This window comes from Petaurus breviceps, unplaced genomic scaffold (genome assembly GCF_028583685.1).
Source record: "Petaurus breviceps papuanus isolate PSGF00001 unplaced genomic scaffold, PetGlider_PUasm1.0 90845, whole genome shotgun sequence".
Classification (NCBI taxonomy): Eukaryota; Metazoa; Chordata; class Mammalia; order Diprotodontia; family Petauridae; genus Petaurus; species Petaurus breviceps.
This window is the reverse complement of record NW_027187359.1, coordinates 10,658,997-10,676,965: the sequence shown is the minus strand read 5'-3', so window position 1 is coordinate 10,676,965 and position 17,969 is coordinate 10,658,997. Positions and strand designations below refer to the sequence as shown.

At 43.3% G+C, this 17,969-nt stretch overlaps 1 protein-coding gene across 1 annotated transcript in view; it reads left to right on the top strand.

Annotated features, from left to right (window-relative positions):
• The window catches only part of ALK (ALK receptor tyrosine kinase), a 1,085,901-nt gene that overhangs the window by 867,771 nt on the left and 200,161 nt on the right, over positions 1–17,969 (top strand). Inside the window, exon 6 of the mRNA XM_069072137.1 lies at positions 12,865–12,996. Within this exon, the coding sequence (XP_068928238.1) occupies positions 12,865–12,996 (132 nt within the window). The remainder of the gene's footprint in view (positions 1–12,864; positions 12,997–17,969) is intronic.

The following is a 17,969-nucleotide window of genomic DNA, read 5'->3' as shown; positions in this document are numbered from 1 at the left end:
AGGAAGGAAGGAAGGAAGGAAGGAAAGAAGGAAGGAAGGAAGGAAGAGAAGGAAAGAAAGAAGGAAAGGGGAAAGGAGAAAGAAGGAGGGAAAGAAGGAAAGGAAGAAAAAGAGGGAGGAAGGAAGGAAGGAAGAATTCTGTTAATTAATGTATGCTAAGCTGAATTGAGAGAAGTTTAGTGCTGTGCTGGTGTTTTAAGAATACTGGTGATGAATGAGACCAAAATGATGATAAGAATGAAAACTAAGCCATGAGAATTATAAGAACTGATTGAAAGAACTGGGGATATTTAGGCTAGAATATGGAAGGAGTCAAAGGACCTGGTTTCCAGGTCCAATCACAGGCATTTGCTTTCTTCTTGACCTTGGGCAAGTTGGGTAACCTGTCTAGGCCTCAGTTTCCTTATCTGCAAAATGGTGGGGGGTTATTGATTAGATGACTTCATAGGTCCATTCTAAATCTATGCTTCTGTGAACTGGGGGACAGATGGCAGGCAGTTGAAGAATTAGTCCATGGAAAAGGGATTTTAGGAGTGTTCTGCTTGGCTTTTAGGATACTAAACCAGGAGCATGAGTGAAAGCTTCAAAGAAGAAACTTCCAAACATTGGGGCTGTGAAGGGGGGATGGGCGGCCTTCCTCACCCCCTCCCCTTGAACGGTGCCACATCAGTCACTGGTCAGGACTTTATAGAAGAGATTCTTATGTTTGTGGGTCTGGTCAGATGCACTGTTAACTCCCTCCACATCTGGAGATTCTTCATGAGCCTATTCGTCTTTACCTAGAGCCAGTCCTAGTCCTCATGCTGCTGAATGGAGAGCTGATGTTTATAATAGGAACTGACATGTCTCTACTATTCACTGTCAGAAGTAGGATTAGAACCCAAGTCCTGACTCCAGGTCTAGCACTCTCCTTGACTTTGACCAGTCCTCCTTCCATCTCTTTTTTCCTTTTAAATTTATTTATTTTTAGTTTACAATATTCGGTTACATACCTTAGTAAGGGAAGCCAGACCTGCCCATTCTTTAAGGAGGCTGCCAGCATAATAATTTATAAGACTCAGAGCTCTCAGTGGAATTGCTTACCACTGGGGTTAATTTATGGAGCCTCCAGGCCTCAAACACTCCCATTAATGTCAGTGAGGGAACAGCAGCTTTTGGCTTGACCACATTATTTGACCATATCTTCCCGAGGTCCCCATCCATCCTTCTTTCCCTGAAGTTGCTCAGACTTAGAGACTTAAATGGCTTGTCCTCATGAAATCTTCTCTCTGAATAGTAGAATGCCATACAGTTCCACCAGGCAGGTAATGCCCAGGCCCCAGGTTCCCACGCTCTCTAGAGAGTTCCTGAGTTCTGCCTCCAAAAGAGGCCTGGTCAGCTCAAACTTTAAGCTCACCTTCTTTTGGATTTCAGAAAAAGGGCCTCTTGTCCAAAAGATATTCTATTGAGAGTTCTAGTTTCTTTAATAATAATAATATTATTATTGTTATTATTATAGCTAACATTTATACAGTAAATTCTATTGTCCCCATTTTACAGATGAGAAAATTGAGTCAAATAGAAGTTATGTGACTTGTCCAGGGTCACACAGCTAGTAAGTATCTGATCCTGGATTTGAACTCAATTCTCCTGACTCCAGGCCCAATGCTCTGGTCACTGTGCCACCTAGCTGCCCAAGTAGGGAAAGAAGGTAAAGAAGTTCAGTTCAAATGTCCCTTTTTAATGTCCCAGAAAATCATCTTCAAGAGACAAGAGACAACATAATGGATAAGAGGGTGGGTCTTGGAGTTGGGTAGACCTGGATTTAAGTCCTGTCTCTAATACCTACTGGCCTATGTGAGCATGGAAAATCATTTAACTTCTCAGTAATTCCAAGTAACTCTTACAAAAAAACATAGGTCATAGACTTAGAACGAATTGGAACCTGAGAGTCCTCCCAATGCAAGAGTTCTTGACCCAGGGACCTCAGACCCCTTCCCAGAGGGACTGTGGATAGATGACCCTGGGGTCATTTAACTGGGATGGGAAAAAATGCATCTTAATGTTCAAAGGAAACTTTTAGCTTCCTTGGTAATCATTCATATTTTATTTTATTTTACATATTTGAAAACATTATTCTGAAAAAAGATTCCCAGGTTTTACCAAATTGCCAAAAAAAACTGTCAAGAAACTTTGATTTCATGCAATTCCCTTATTTTACACATAAGAAAACTGAAATGAAATTAGTTGACTAAAGTCACTCACACAGGTAGTATACATCAGAGCCGAACTTTGAACCCAGTCCCTCTGACTTCATACCTAACACTCTTTTCATTGCACCACTGCCTCAAGGGTACAGTGAGGAATAGGCTGGCTTTAGATTCAGAGTACCTTGGTTCAAAAGCTAACCATACCACTGACTACTTAAAGTATGTGACCTTGGGCAAGTCACTTCTCATCTCTAGACCTTAGTTTCTCATCTTTAAATGGAGGCAGGGGAGAGGAGGAGGACTAGAAAGTCTCTAAGGTCCTTCCAGTTCTAACTCTGTGTACTTAAATCCTCTGTATTATAGATTAGCCACCAGTCTGCATCAGTAGAAGTTTTCATATCAGGGGTCTGCTGCATTAATGCAATCACAGGTCCAACACCTTACTTCCACCCAAAGAAATAGTCATTAAGTGTGAATTAACCTGAAAGTTCATTGTACTTTTAAACAGAAGTCTGTCCCTCAAATCCATTTTGAAGCGTCCAATCTCCAGGAACACTTGTGGCGTGTATATGTGTGCATAGGAGAGATGGGGGGGTAGGGTGGGTACTATAATTCTATGCTCTGAATATGAAAGCAAAGAGAAAGAATAACTCACCTTGAGTGAACTCAATAAATCATCCGTTCTGTAGAACAGCAATTTGTGTAACCTGACCTATACCACACACATGTGCAAAGCGGATCTGAGCCAATGCAGCCTACATCAGGAGAAGAGATAAATGGGCCACCGATTGCATCGTGGTGGTTAGAGGGGGCTGCTTGGGGAACCAAGCGACAGCTGATGGAGATGGGTCAGATTGGAATTCTGGAGTGAAGCAGCCTCAGGTCAGGAGGTAGTTTGTTTAGCAAGGAAGAAACAATGGAACTTCAGGGGAAAGTGATTAATAATAGGAAGCATTAACAAGCCTGATGTTAATGATACTAAATCAACCTAGCAAATAAGGACACATGTGTAGGAGCCCTCACAAAATGGTTTAATAGATCCTCTTTCTTCCCTTTGAGAGGACATGGCATCAGCATTCTTGATGACTGTGCCTAAGATTATTCACTGGACTTGGGTAGCCTATCACTTCCAAGGTTGTTATAATTAAGCTAGCATATGGGACCTGGGAGTGCAGCTAGGTGGGGTGGATAGAGTACTGGGGCTTGAAGTCACCCTTAGTGAGTTCAAATCTGGCCTCAGACACTCTGGCTGTGTGACCTTGGGCAAGTCACTTAACCCTCTCTGCCTCAGTTTCCTCATCTGTAAAATGAGTTGGAGAAGGAAATGGCAAACCTTTTTTTTTGGCAAGAAAACCCCAAATGGTGTCATGAAGAGTGGGACATGCTGAAAAAAAATGACCGAATGACAAAAATGCTGTAATGGACAGGCTATACTTCTAGAAGTCAAGAAGTCCTAGGTTCTAACTCTGCCTCCCATATTAACTAGCTGTACAACCATGGGCCCCTAATCTCTCTCACCCTCAGTTGCCTTAGCTGCAAAATAAGAAAGTTGGGCCCTTAGAGATGGCCTCCAAGGTCGCTTCCAACTCTAAACATGGAATCCTAAGTAGATTCCTCATATACAAGACTTTTCCTAACACAGAATTCCCAAGGATCAATTGTCATCATGGTGACTTGAACTAAGGAGTAAGCCCCGTAATTAAAGACTTCAGAGGCCCTCCAGGCCAGCTCCTGCCTACAGTAGGGTTCTCTTACCAGCAGAAATCACTCCGGCTCTGTACGCAGAGGACCTGACTTTCAACCCAGTCTCTGGCATTTATTATTACCTGCGTGACCTTGGACAAGTTCTTGGACAAGACCTTGGACCTTCATCTCAGTTTCCACATCTGTAAAATGAGAGGATTGGACAAGGCATCCCCTTGGGACTCCTCCACCATGGACTGTGATCCTCCAATCCTAAGCCTGTGTATGGAAACCATGGGTGCAGCACGTTCACAAGCATCTCCTGGCACTCCGGACTCTCTTCTGAAAGGATTTTGGATCCCAATGAATTGATGTCAATGAATCAACAAAGGGGCCTTTGGCTTAGAGATCTTTGCTGCCCTCCTGCCCCTTCTCCCAATTGCTACTGCAGTCAGTCCCTCCTGGCTCAGCTAACCCCTTCAGTTAAGACCCAGGATCCACTGGTTCTGAGTCAGTAAAACTGTGAGACCAGTGCCCAAAGAGAAAAGTGTCAAGTCGTGAACTTAGAGCCAGAAGCACCGGTTGTGAATTTTGCTGCTAAAATCTGGCAGGAACAAATTCCTCTTTGTCATTTGACTTTGTTGTTGTGTTGATTCTTTCACTTCCAGTTAGGTACCTAAGTACCCAGATTTGAACTCACTAAGAGTGACTCCAGGCCCCAGTGAGCAAGGCACTTTCAGCCTCAGTTTCCTCATCTGTAAAAAAAAACTTTTGAAAGCTTTGTATGACAAAGCACTAGAGAAATGTGAGCTCTCACAATATCTCTCTTCTTTTGGGACCATCGAGTAGCTCTATGAGTTGGGGCAGGGATTGTTTGATGTTTTCTAGTGTAAACCTCCTCATTCAAGGCAGACGTGGTCTAGGAGATAGAATGTTGGACACAGAGTCAGGAAGGCCTGGGTTTGAATCTCCCCTGTTATACTAAACTAGCTATATGACCCTAAGCAAATGGGTTAGGCAGCTGCCTAGGAGTTATCTACTAAGTTATAGGCTGGTTGCAATCTACACAATTGAAGGGAGTTTCCATACTGAGAGTTCTGCCATGCTGCAGAAACCATAGGTCATTCTCTTATTCGCATAAGCCACCACTTCCTCATCTGCCAAGTAAGGAGATAATGAATCCTATTGTGCTCACTACAGCCACAGGGTTATTGTGAGGCTCAAATGAGAAATGGTAAAAAAAAAAAAAAAGTTCTTTGCTACCCCCATATGAATGTTGGCAGTCGTCCTCCTCCCCCCCATCCTCCTTCACCCTCCATCATCTTCCTCTTCCATCATCCTCGCTAATGCTTTGTAGACTAAGGTTGCAGCCACCTGGTCTCTGGGCTTGGCTTCTCCAGCCAAAATGTCTTTCTTCACCCCACCCCTCCCCCCACTATCTCAGTATTCCCCCTTCTTGCCCTGGTCCTTGGGAGAGTCCACCAGCAGCCAACAGGGTTGTACCATGAGCCAGAGCAAGTTTTCATAACAGAGTGGTCCCTGCACGGGAATTTCAACTTCCTTTATTAAAGCAATTCACTAGGGGGACTTTGCTCCCTGAAATTTATAGGACCCATAAAAAAGGAACTTGAGAAGACAGAGAGGTTGTTTTTGCCACGCCTCATTAGTTCTGAGCCTGGGCCAGCAGTAAAGATACGAGTGCTGGACGGCCATTTAATGAAATTGGTCCCAAGCACGAGCTCCCAGTGGTAAGAGCGGGGGAATCCAGGGCAACTGCAACGAGATTCATCAAAGCCTGGGATCATGGAGAACCACAGTGATCCCTCTCGGAGGCAGGCTCCAATTTAAGGGGAAAAAGGAGAAAAATTCTGCCTCTTCTGTACCCTACTTGATCTGGCCCAGATCTCATCTCCCACCTCTGTGCCTTTGTACAGGCTGTCCCCCACACCTGAAATGCTCTGCCTTCTCACTTCTGCCTCTTACAACTTCTATTTGCCATCTCACACAGCAGGTCTTTCCTGATCCCCTTATTTGTTAGTGCAATCTACCCTAAATTACTTTGCATTCAGGTGGCTATTACATGAGGTCTTTCCCAAGTCTCCAGGTTTTTAGCCTTCTCTTCTTCCTGATATAATTTCATAAGCACACATGCACGCGCGCGCGCACACACACACACACCCACACACACACACTTTGTTGTTCAGTAATTTTTTCAGTGTCCAATGATTTGTGATTCCTTTGGGGTTTTTCTTAGTAAAGATACTAGACTGGTTTGCCATTTCCTTCTCCAGCTCATTTTACAGATAAGGAAACCGAGGTAAACAGTTAAGTGACTGGCACAGGGTCACACAGCTAGTAAGTGTCTGATACCAGAATTAGACTCACGAAGATGAGTCTTCCTGACTCCAGGCCCAGCCTTCTTACTACTGCACCACCCAGCTGGGCAAGTCACCTTATTTCCATCTCTCTCAGTTTCCTCATCTGTAAAATGGGGACAATAATAGCATCTTCCTCCTCAGGCTTCTGTGAAAATCAGATGAGATGGCTGTAAAATGCTAAGCACAGTGCCTGGCATATGGCAGGCACTTAATTAATGCTTATTTCTCCCCTCTATCTGTCATTTTGAGGAAAATGAAGCCCAGTAACTTCCCCAAGTTCCCAGAGGTGGAAAGCCACAGAGACAATACCCAGAATTTCTTACTCCAGAATTAATGCTCTGTGTAGAACTAGAAGCTCTAGGTGGTGCAGTGATTAGAGTGCCAGGCTTTGAGTCAGGAAGACTCATCTTCCTGAGATCAAGTTCAGCCTCAGACACTTACTAACTGAGTAACCCTATTTGCTTCAGTTTCCTCAACTGTAAAATGAGCTGGAGAAGGAAATAACAAACCACTACAGTATCTTTGCCAAGAAAACCCCAAAATGGGGTCCCAAAGACTTGGACATGACTGAAAAATGACCGGACAACAACAACTGAAAGAGACCTCAGAAGCTATCTAATCTATCCACCACCACCCCTTTTTTTTATTTCTCTGATGAAAGAACTAGGAACCAGGGAAGTTCAGTAACTCTCCCAAAGTCACACCAGTAATGTGACAGAGGTGGGATTTTGACCCAGCTCCCATGACTCCAGAGCCAGCCATCTTTCCCCTGTCCTCCACTTTCTATCTTAGGCTCAGCTCAGGTACAGTCTTAGGCTTTCCTGAAGCCTTGCAGGATCCTCCAGCTAAAATGTGCTTTTTCTTTCACCTCATTTTCCTAGCACACTATTTGAATCTCTCTTTTGCCCTGTCATGCTCTACTTTGTCTTAAACTAATGTGTGTGATGTTTCCCTCAACAGAAATATAAACTCCTTGAAGGCAGGGACTGCATTTTTTTTTCATCTTTATATCTCCAGCAGCTTGCCCAGGGCCCTGTACATAATTGCAGGCATCTATCACTTGGCCAGTCATGGCTGTTGTCTTGCCTCCCAGCCCAGAGGCTGCTGTGGCCCAGGTGAAACACTGCCAGCTGTCAGATGAAGAATTAACAGCATCAGCTCCAGCCCAAGGGCTGGGGGAGGTAGCTCCCTCTGAACCCAGTGGCACCAGCTGCCCAGGCAGGAAGAAAATGTCATTTTCAAGCTTCCCAAGTGACATCACCAACAAGTAGAGAATCAAAGCACAAAATTAAAATTTATGTAAAAGGCTCAAAGCAAACCCTTAACAAGTAAGCAATGGGGCTCTTTGATACTTCTTTGCTAACTTTGGCCCCAGGCGTTTTTCTCTAAGAAAATGTCTTAACAGGAATTGCACAATATTATGCAATTCCCTCATACATTGTACTTGTAAAGTTTTTCCATTTTCATTTTTGCTTTTGTGTGAGGTTTTGTTTTTATAGTAGTTTGTGTACAAGCTTCATTTCCTGATTAAGCCATGAGTCCCTTGAAGGTGGGAACTGGCTCATGGCAAATAAGTTCTTCATAAATGTTTGGAGAATTAATTTTTGTGATCATAACCTTGGAACTGGAAGAAACCTTAGTATACCACCCTTACATTTTACCACTGAGGAAACCAAGTCCCAAGAGACACTAAATAGCTTGCCCAAGGTCACACAGCTAGGATATGTTTAAGGGAAAATTTGAATGCTGGTCTTCCAGATTCCAAGTGTAACTCCTTGTGTACTGCACCCCACTTTCTGCCTTTCTTTCCTCTTCCTTTCATTCCTATAGGTTCTTGTAAGCAGTCACAGGGAGGGCTCTCAGAAGCTCACCAGTGTCTGGTCTGGTGATCAGCATTTGGGCAGCCTCTGTGTGCAATGAAACCTCGTGCAAAAAAATTGACGTTCTGATTCTGTAGAGGGTGCTAAAAAAAAATGAGAGCATTAGTATTGTACTAGCATATCAATACCTAACCAGTCATGTGATCCACCTTTTTTCTTTCTATTTTCTGTAAAAGCCCATTTCCTGTTAAAGTCAGTCTCTGAAAGGTATGTCTGATGGATGAGATCGCTCCTAGCTTTCAAGGCATGTTGTGTTCATCAATTTTGATCAGGGCTGGACCCAACTTTGGGCAGGACCCCATCCAACCAGGAGACCTAATTTCTGTTTAAAATATAAACAAAATCCAGTCTGGGCAAGTCCTTACCCTGAGGGAAGGAATCCCTGTCCTTGATCCCTTCCTTTAGAGTTTGGGGTGACTCAGCTCGTGAAGGAGAAAACCAGCCTGGAGGTCCCAATGGAGATGGCTTCCCAATCCCCTCTCCCCCCCCCACCCCCACCCCCACCCAGATTGCTGGAGATGGCTGAATCTTATGATCAAGCCAGTTCTCAGTAGGAGGAGCTGAACACTGTTAGCCCCCCTCCTCATTAAATATCCACCAATCAAAGCTGATTTTCCCTTGTCAGGTTGATTCCCTTTCAGAAAGTATCTAAAGTGTTTCAGGATTTTCTTCGGCATCTTTGGTTATGGAGAGAAACCATTGACCATCAATCTACTGATTTCTGACTAGCCTAACTAATAAATTAATTATTATTTGCCCAGAAACTGTCTCTTGGAGGTTTTTGATTCCTCACCAGTAGGAGGGTTATTGTGTTCATGCCCTGGCCAAGAAGGTAAGAGGATTGGCAAGGGCCAGCTGGAGGAGAGAGCTGAGGGGGTTGGGTTTCACTGGAGCTCTGGGACCCTAGGATGTGGGAGAAGTAAGGATAAAGAAGATTCAAGTCTTCGTTCCTGCTTCCTCAAGACCCCACATAACCAAATCAGTCTCTAAGTCTGGTCTATGCTACCTCCATAACACATCTCATACATGTTCCCCTTCTTTCTACTGACCAGGCCACCACCCTAGTTCATACTCTCACCGACTCTAGAGTGGACCTGCCACATTCACTTCATAAATAGTCTTTTTGCCTCATTTCCGCTCCTTCCACCTCATCCTTTCCATAACTGCCAAACTGATATTCCAGAAATACAATCCCTCACTAACTCACTCAAGAAACTTCAGTGGCTCCCTATTAAATCCAGGATGAACTACAAACTGTATTTGCCATTAAGAGCCCTTCATGAGTGAGCTCCAACTGTCTAGACTGATTTCACATAACTAAGCCTCAAGCCTTTGACATTCCAGCTAAACCAGCCCACTTGACTTTCCCCATACAGAACCAACTATCTCCCTATCCTGTGTGTTTTCACCAGCTATCTCTTCCCGGAGCCTGAATTACTCTCCCTCCTCAACTCTGCCTCTTGAAGTCCCTGGATCCCATCAAGCCCTAATTAGCTTAAGCACCACCTCCAATAGACTTTTACTAATTTAATCCCTCAGTGGTTAGTAAATACTTATTATTAACTTTGTGGTGTTGTAGATAAAGCACTGGGCTTAGAATCAGAAAAACTCATCTTCCAGAGTTCAAATCTGGCTTACTTTACTAGCTGTGTGACCCTGGGCAAGTCACTTAACCCTATTTGCCTCGGTTCCTCATCTACAAAATGAGCTGGAGAAGGAAATGGCAAACCAATCCAGTATGTCTGCCAAGAAAACCTCGGAGGAGACCACAGAGTCAAACCATGACTGAACAACAACAAATGTGCTTTGCATGTATTTTGTATTTAATGATCTGTATACCGGCTATTTCCTCTAGTAGACTGGTTAACTTTGGTTTGTTATCTCCAGAACCTGTCACAGTACTTGGCTCATAGTAAACACTCAATAACTGCTAGTTAACTGAATAAGAGTTGAAAGGGCAATGGAGTTCAACACATAGTAAGCACTTAATAAATAGTACATGGTGAAGTGGATGAAGCACCGGGTCTGGAGTAAAGAAACCCGAGTTAAAATCTGGCCTCAGTCACATACTAGCTGTGAGACCCTGGGCAAGTCACTTAACCCTGTTTTCCTCATTTTTCTCATCTGCAAAATGAGCTGGAGAAGCAAATGGCAAACCAGTCTAGTATCTGTGCCAGGAAAATCCCCCAAAAGCTTTCATGAAGAGTAGGACATGACTAAAAGCAACTAAACAGCAGCAAAAGTTAAACTGAATTTAATAAGAGATGAAGGAGCAATTGAGGTCAATCTAACTGGATGACCCACGTCACCCAACTTCACCACGTCACATAGGCCAACTATCCCCACGTTGAGGAAGGAAATAAAATCCCAGCATTCTAGAGCTGGAAGAGCCCTTTGAGATGGTGGAGCCCAGGGGTTCCTTGCCTGTTTGTGCCATGGATGCCTTTGGCAATCTGGTGAAGGCTATAGACCCCCTGCTTAGAAGAAGCTTTTTTTAAAGTTCATGATTAAAGGAAATGCTAAATTTTAGTTAAAGGTTCATGAAAATAAATATGTAGTTTTCCCCATTCAAGTTTAAAGACACACCCCCTCTAATAATCTCTCTACAGACAGATGTCTTGTGTTTTAAAATTAAGACCTCTCAGCACTATAGCTACAATAGCCATGTTAGACGGGCAGAGCTGGGTTCTAGGCTGGCATGAGGCACACTGCAGACTTCATCAAAGGGAGACACAGAGGTTCAAGGAGCATGGACCCATTCTTCCCACCCTCCCCTACCTTCCTAAGGGTCCCAGAATCCTGGTTTTCATGGCTGGTTCTGGACCATGCCTCCACGTTCCTGGTGTTGGCCCTGTTGTGGTCAGGCTGAGAAGGTACTGTGGTGGCCAAGGGGAGACTGAGGCAGACGGAGCCTTTGTAACTAGGAGTGCCAACATGTAACACTAACAGCCCAAGCAGCATGAAGCATGTTCTTATTTTGGGGGTGGTGGGAGGATCAGGAAAGTGGGACTCTATACAATGGGTGGTAGAAAGAGACCCACTGATTACAGAATCAGAATTTCAGAGTTGGGAAGAACCTCAGAGGCCCTTTAGTACGACTGATATCTGAAAAGGAATCCCCACTATAATACATCCAACAAGTGGTCATCTAGCTTTTGCTTAAAGGCCTCAAATGAGGAGAGACCCACAATCCAATCCAATAAACATTTATTAAGCACCTACAACATAGCAGGCACTGTGCTAAGCACAATTCTCCCGGTGTAGCTCATTCCATCTTTGAATCACTCCAATGGTTAGAAAGTGTCTGGGCCTCCTTGTAGCAGCTCTCCACTGTACCTGGTTCTATACGCTGGGGACTATGGCACGGGTGTGCACACACACACACATGAACACACACACGCACACAAACACGTTCTCCAGTGCAACATCTGTGATAGTTTCCCTTATATCATCATAAAATCACATTTTCTGTTCTGGCTGTTGCTTCTCATAACACATGGCTAAGAGAAATCTATGCCCACCCACCTGTTCTTCCTAAGCTCAAATCCCTATGAGATATTAAGGAGAAGGAAATACTGCTGAGCTGTACTTATTATTTCTGCAGGCCTAGATTTGTGAGGGTGTCTGGGAAGGAAGGAAACCCAGAAGACCACTGAGCTGGGATACAGGAAATAGAAGGCTGTCCTAACCACTTTCCACACCTCAGGCCAGTCTTAGGCAAAGTGTCTCCCTTAGGTTCTCAGGGAATTAAAAAAACAAAAACAAAAACTAAACCCAGCTCCTACTTTCCTGCCTACACTGTCATGGCCCTGTCTCAAATCTGATCACCATGGGGACGTAAGTTCATAGATCCAGGATACTAGCGCAAGGCTGTCATATTTATCCCTGGAAACAGAAAGGACAAGAGAAAAACTCATCTCAGCTCACCATCTTGTATCTCCCTATTTAATTTTTCTTGCCAATTCAGTGCCAAACTGTTGTTTCTAACCTGATGATGGATTATAACTGCTGTCAGCACATTCTAAATGTTGTTATCCTGGGAAAAGTCCCATTTGCCCCACCCTAGTTACGGATCTGAACAATGTGGTAAGCCCTGAACAGAATGTAGGAGTTTTTTTCCCAGCTCAGACACTAACTAACTCTGTGACTTTAAGCAAGTCGGTACATCTGACTGGGCCTCATTTGTAAGATACAGATAATAATGTGCTCTCTCCACTTCAGGTGGAGTCAAGACTAATCTTCCTGAGTTCAAGTCTGGCCTCAGACACTTACTAGCTGTGTGACCCATGGCTAATCATGTATCCCTGTTTGCCTCAGTTTCTATAGAATGAGCTGGAGAGGGAAATGGTAAACCACTCCAGAACCAAAAACAAAAACAAAAACAAAACCCACCTCCAAATGGGATCATGAAGAGACAGACACGACTGAAATGATTGAACAGAATTCACTTCACAAGGTTATTAGAGATAATCAGTAAATATTTATTAAGTTCCTACTATATGCTAGGCCCTTGCTAAGGGCTAGATATGTATATAATGTAAATAGTAATATATATATATATATATATGTATATATAAAGTGCTATATTGAGTATGAATTGTTATATAGGATACAGATGGTCCAGCTGACCCTGTAAGCAAGCCTGAGAAGTTCAGCCTTGTGAGACCCCTCCGTGGGGCAGTTGTGTCGGAAGCAGCATGAACTGATGTGCTTTTGTGTGTCTTTCCTTCCCAGGGATGCCACCTATCTCCAAAATGGCCCTGAAGAGCTTCTTCACCTGCTTGAATGGAACAGCCATCCACCTGGGCCAGGCTTGCAACTTTCAGAGAGACTGCTCTGAGGGCGAAGACGAGGGAGAATTATGCAGTGAGTACAGAAGGGGAGGGGGCCTTCTCTGAGTTCTTCTTCTAGCCCTCCTCCAGCCTCCCTCACCCCTCATCACAGCTTTCCCCCTTCATCCCATGCTACCTGTCTGAACTTGAGCAAGGTGCCTCTAGGCCCGAGTTATCTCATCTATAATAGAATATCTCTAAGTGGATGAATGCTGAGTCTCCATTTGGTAGAAATTAGAGCTCTTCTAGCAAATCCTGACTCTGCTACTTTCTCTCTGGGTCAGACTGCTTTTCAGTAAAATGTGGGAGGTAGAGCTAGGTGATCACTGCCATTTTCAGTCCAGTGTTTGTGGTCCTATAACTTAGTCTGCTCCAAGGCAGAGGCCAGGTCTCTTGAGGGGCCAACCAATCAGAGAGGAGGAAGATGGGCTACCATCCCACCCTCCCAGCAATAGTCAGTTACTGATTTTTATCTCCAATACAGCCAGCTCTAATCTTCACCCATATGAGCCCAGTGCCCTGCTACTCCATCCCATACTCCCCAGCTTCTAACCTCCCAATTTCTGAACCTGGCATAAGCTGCTCAGTTCAATTATAACCTGACCCCAGCTCAGGCACCTACAGCAGCAGCTGTCAAAGCACCTTTGGGAAAATCCCCTCCTCTCCCCTCCCTCACCCCTAGCATATGCACCAAGGGGGAAAAAATCATTGAAAATACATAAAAAATAAAAACAAAAAATGAATACCATGAAAAAAGATAATTGATAGGGGTGCATGATCTAAAAGGATGGAGGACATTGCTATCAGTCATACAAGTCACAGTACATTGAACCCTTTGGAAAGTTTCCATGCACAGCACCTTTAAGAAGCTCATGGTGTTTTGTGCCTTCTACCCTCTCAGAAAGCCGCTTACCAAAGGTCAGTGGTAGCACCTACCTCATTGAAAGGATGGAATGAGACAATGTATGAAACGTGTTTTGCAAACCTTAATGTACTATATAGAAGTTAGCAAGTATCCTTACCATTATTGTGACTAGTGGGGAGAACAAATAAAGAATGGTGTGGCCAGCTCAAAAGAGCTCTTAAGAACTGATTGTTAAATTTTCATTGTGAACATATACATCTTAGAAATCAGCAAAAGCTACAAATCAGAGCTCAATTTCTTGTTTAGATTGAGAAAAGTGCTAGAGAAAATGTCAGTGCAGATTAAACTTTAAAATGTGTCCTGTATTCTTTTTTGTTTTTCCTGGAGAGATGGTTGTTAAACATTTATCAGAACACTCATTCCTGGCTAGATGGAATCTGGAGGCCATCTAGTCCAGCCCTCTTACTTCACAAAGAAGAAATCAAAGTCCAGGGACATTAAATGAATTGTCCAAGGCCATACAGGGGATAAGTGTCAGAGATAAGATTTGAATGAACCTGGAATCCTGACTCTGAATTGACTTCTTTTTCCCCTATACCACAGAAGAATTCTTACTACAATATAAACATATTTCTTTTTGCCAAGTCTGACCTCTTCTCTCTGAACCCACATTATATTTACTTTATGTATATTTTCTCCTTGAGAGACAAAATGGCATAATGGATACAAAACCAACCAGAATCCAAAAGAAACTACCTTTGAATCCTACCTCCTATGAACACTGTCTGAATGACCATAGGCAGGTGGTTTAATCTCTCAGTGCCCCAAGCATCTTCCCAAGATGATAATGTTACAGCATGTTTGATCATCTCTGCATTGGTCAATGAAGTTAGCTCACCAGGAATCTCCTACAATAACTAAATCATAAATTAGGGGGGAAAATTTGTATTTGTTTTTTATTATTTGTTCATTCCATTTCTCCCAGTATACTACAAACTAGTTCAGGACAGGAAGGCTTTAAGTTTTATCTAGGACCTCTAATCACTCACTGTCTTCTTCTTGTGACCTTCTCAAGGTCACAATCTCTGTGTTTCCATTTCCTCATCTACATTTATATTCCTCACTTACATTTACATAGATGACCTTGAAGGGCCCTTCCAACTCTAAAGCAAGGATTCTGTAATCCTAAACTCTTCTTGGATCAGTGAAAAGAGTGCTGGATTGGAAGTCACAGGGCCTGGGTCTGGATCCTGGCTCTGTTACTTATGACCTCGTATGACCTTGGGCAAGTCATTTCTCTTCCCTGTTCATCTCTAAAAAGAAGGGTTGGACTAGATGGTCTCTGATGCCCTGTCCAACTCTAAATCAATGATTCTATGATGATTTTCCATACCTCTGCTAACAGTAACCCAGAACAGAGCAATAATATTCCATCTGCTTTGGCCCAGTTCACCACAGCTCATTTATGATGGCCAGCCTTAACCTTAAAAGCCCTGATTTTGTCTTTCACAACCTGTGATGATCTAAGCTGATCACCCATTTCTGCTCTGCATCTGGTTCACTTTGGTGGGACAGACAGATACTCATAGCCTGAGCCAAATTTCCAGCTCTTAGAGGAGAGAGGATAGCCATTTCTCTTTACCAGTCTAGCCAGTCATCAGGATCTGTTGAAAAAAGCCCATTATTTGTTTGTTTGTTTTTAAAAAGAGTCAAATGAAAATTCTCCTTTGTAATTCAGAAAGAAGTTCATTTTTAAACAAAATTTGGAAGCCAGACTTTTACATTATGAGATTGTTCTTAATTTAAAACATTTAATAAAGACCGGGTTGCTAGAAGTCCTTACCGCTGCTGCCTTGGAGTTCCAGTTCACTGCCTTCCGAATAGAGTTCCTACGGCTTAGGTTACTGTGCTCATCTGCTCTAATAAAATGAAGACAGACACTGTTGCCCAGCAGGGGGGAGAGGAGGTGAGAATGTGTTTATCCACGCGGCATTCTCAGAAGCCTCTTAACAATGTCATGAAGCTTTGTATTTGGAAAGCTTGGGCATCCATTGGCATTGCTTCTGCCTCACTATCCACCCCACTGGGAAGTAGGTCAGGTTTTGTCATGTCTTGTTACAGATGGGAAAACCAAGGCACAGAGGTAATTGTTTTTTGCTCCAGGTTACACAGCAAGTAAGGGACAGAACCATGAGAAGTCTGAGCCCACTGGTGTCAGCCTATTACTGAGTGCCCCATGAGCTTTCTCCCAACTTGGGATCTAGTCCTGGGGATACAGGGGTGAGAACAAGACAGTCCTTCTGCAGGCACTGAAGTGAAAGCCTTGTGCCATGCTGGCTTACGCAGCCACGCTTTCTTATCGACAAGCCAACATCTCTTTCCCAAAGGATACTCAGCCACATAAAAGAGGAACTAGGTCAGAAGTTGTAGCAGAACAGAAAAATAGAGAACTATGAAGAAAGAGCCAGGGTGAACACTGTTTCACTGTCATATCTTCTCTGCTATGAGCTGTAAGTCTAACAAAGCATGCACGTGCACACACACTCATACACACGTGCACACACACATACACACACGTGCACACACACTCATGCACACACATTCACACTCACATACACACACACATGCACTCATGTATGCACGATTTATAAGCTCACAGGCCCATAGATCTACTTCTATAATTGGAAGGGCCATCTCAGAAGCCACCCAGTCCAACTCTGTCACTTTACAGATGAGGAAATTGAGGCTTGTCTTGTTTTTCCTCCCATGTCCCTCTGACCTCCATCTTGCTTCAAGTGACATAATGTATATAAAAGCACTTTGAAAACCTTGATGAGCTATAAAAGCATACCTATCATCATCTTTTAGTTTCCTGTTTTGGGATGGATCATAGAAAATCTCAGTGTTGAATTCACTGACTTTATTAGTTTAACAGACTATAGTGTGTTACAATCTTTAAAAAATTAAAAGTTAAAAAAAAAGACACTGATCTTCAAGTCAGAAGCCTTAGGTAGCACTGGACAAGTTACTTTAATTTCCCTGAGCCTCAAGTTTCCTCATCTGTAAAATGGGCATAATAATACTCACATTGCCTTCTTCATAAGTTATTGGGGAGAACGTGTTTGGTAAAGTCTAAAGCCCTATATAAATAGGAACTAGTATTTCTAATGTTTGATTGCATATACTCAGTTTTCTGTACCAAACAATGACCTCTGCCATCAAGTTCAGCAAAAGATAGCCAAAGTCCTGCAGTTGTGTTATGCAGAATGATTCATAACAATGTCCTTCTGCAGTTCCAAGCCTTCCTGTTTCTGTATTAGAATATTCAGTTCTGGGGTGGCTAGGTGACACAGTGAATAGAGCACCATCCCTGGAGTTAGGAGGACCTGAGTTCAAAAACCGACCTCAGACATTTAATATTTACTAGCCCTGTGACCTTGGGCAAGTCACTTAACCCCAATTTGCCCTGCCTTCCCCCCTCCAAAAAGCAAAAAAAATAAAAAATAAATACTGCCTTAAACTAAAGCTATCCTACGACCTTTGAGTCCATCCTGCAGATCTGACAGACCATCCTACTGTATATTATCCAGATGGGGGAGGACAGATGTGGTACAGCAGACTGAGTGTTGGATAGAGAATCCAAACATGTGTTTAAATCCCAGTCTTGCTACTTACTACTTATTTGACCTTGGGCAAGTCTCTTCACCTCTGTTTACTGTTTCCTCATCTGTAAAATGGGGCTGAATTAGGTGACTTCTGCTATCCTTCCCAGTTCTAAATTTATGACCCTCCAATCTTAAACTGCATAAAGAAGACCAGGGAGTCCAGAACAAAGAGACCAAAGCAATGGTCCTTCTGCTCAGGCCACCCCCAAAATCTAGCATTCCAATAGACTGCCTCTGCTTGGCCTTGGAGGGATTCTTGCTCTAGGGCCAGTGAGTAAAGGGTGCAAAGATGCACATTAAGTTTGAAATCAGGAAAAACTTCCTAATAATTAAAACCTCAGTTCCCCCATCTATAAAAGGAAAAAAAAACCACTTGTACTATTACTTCACCTGGTTAGAATCCATCATTCAGAAAGCACTGATGACCTGCCTGTGATGTTCCAGGCTCTGTCTTAGGGGCTGCAACTATGAAGATGA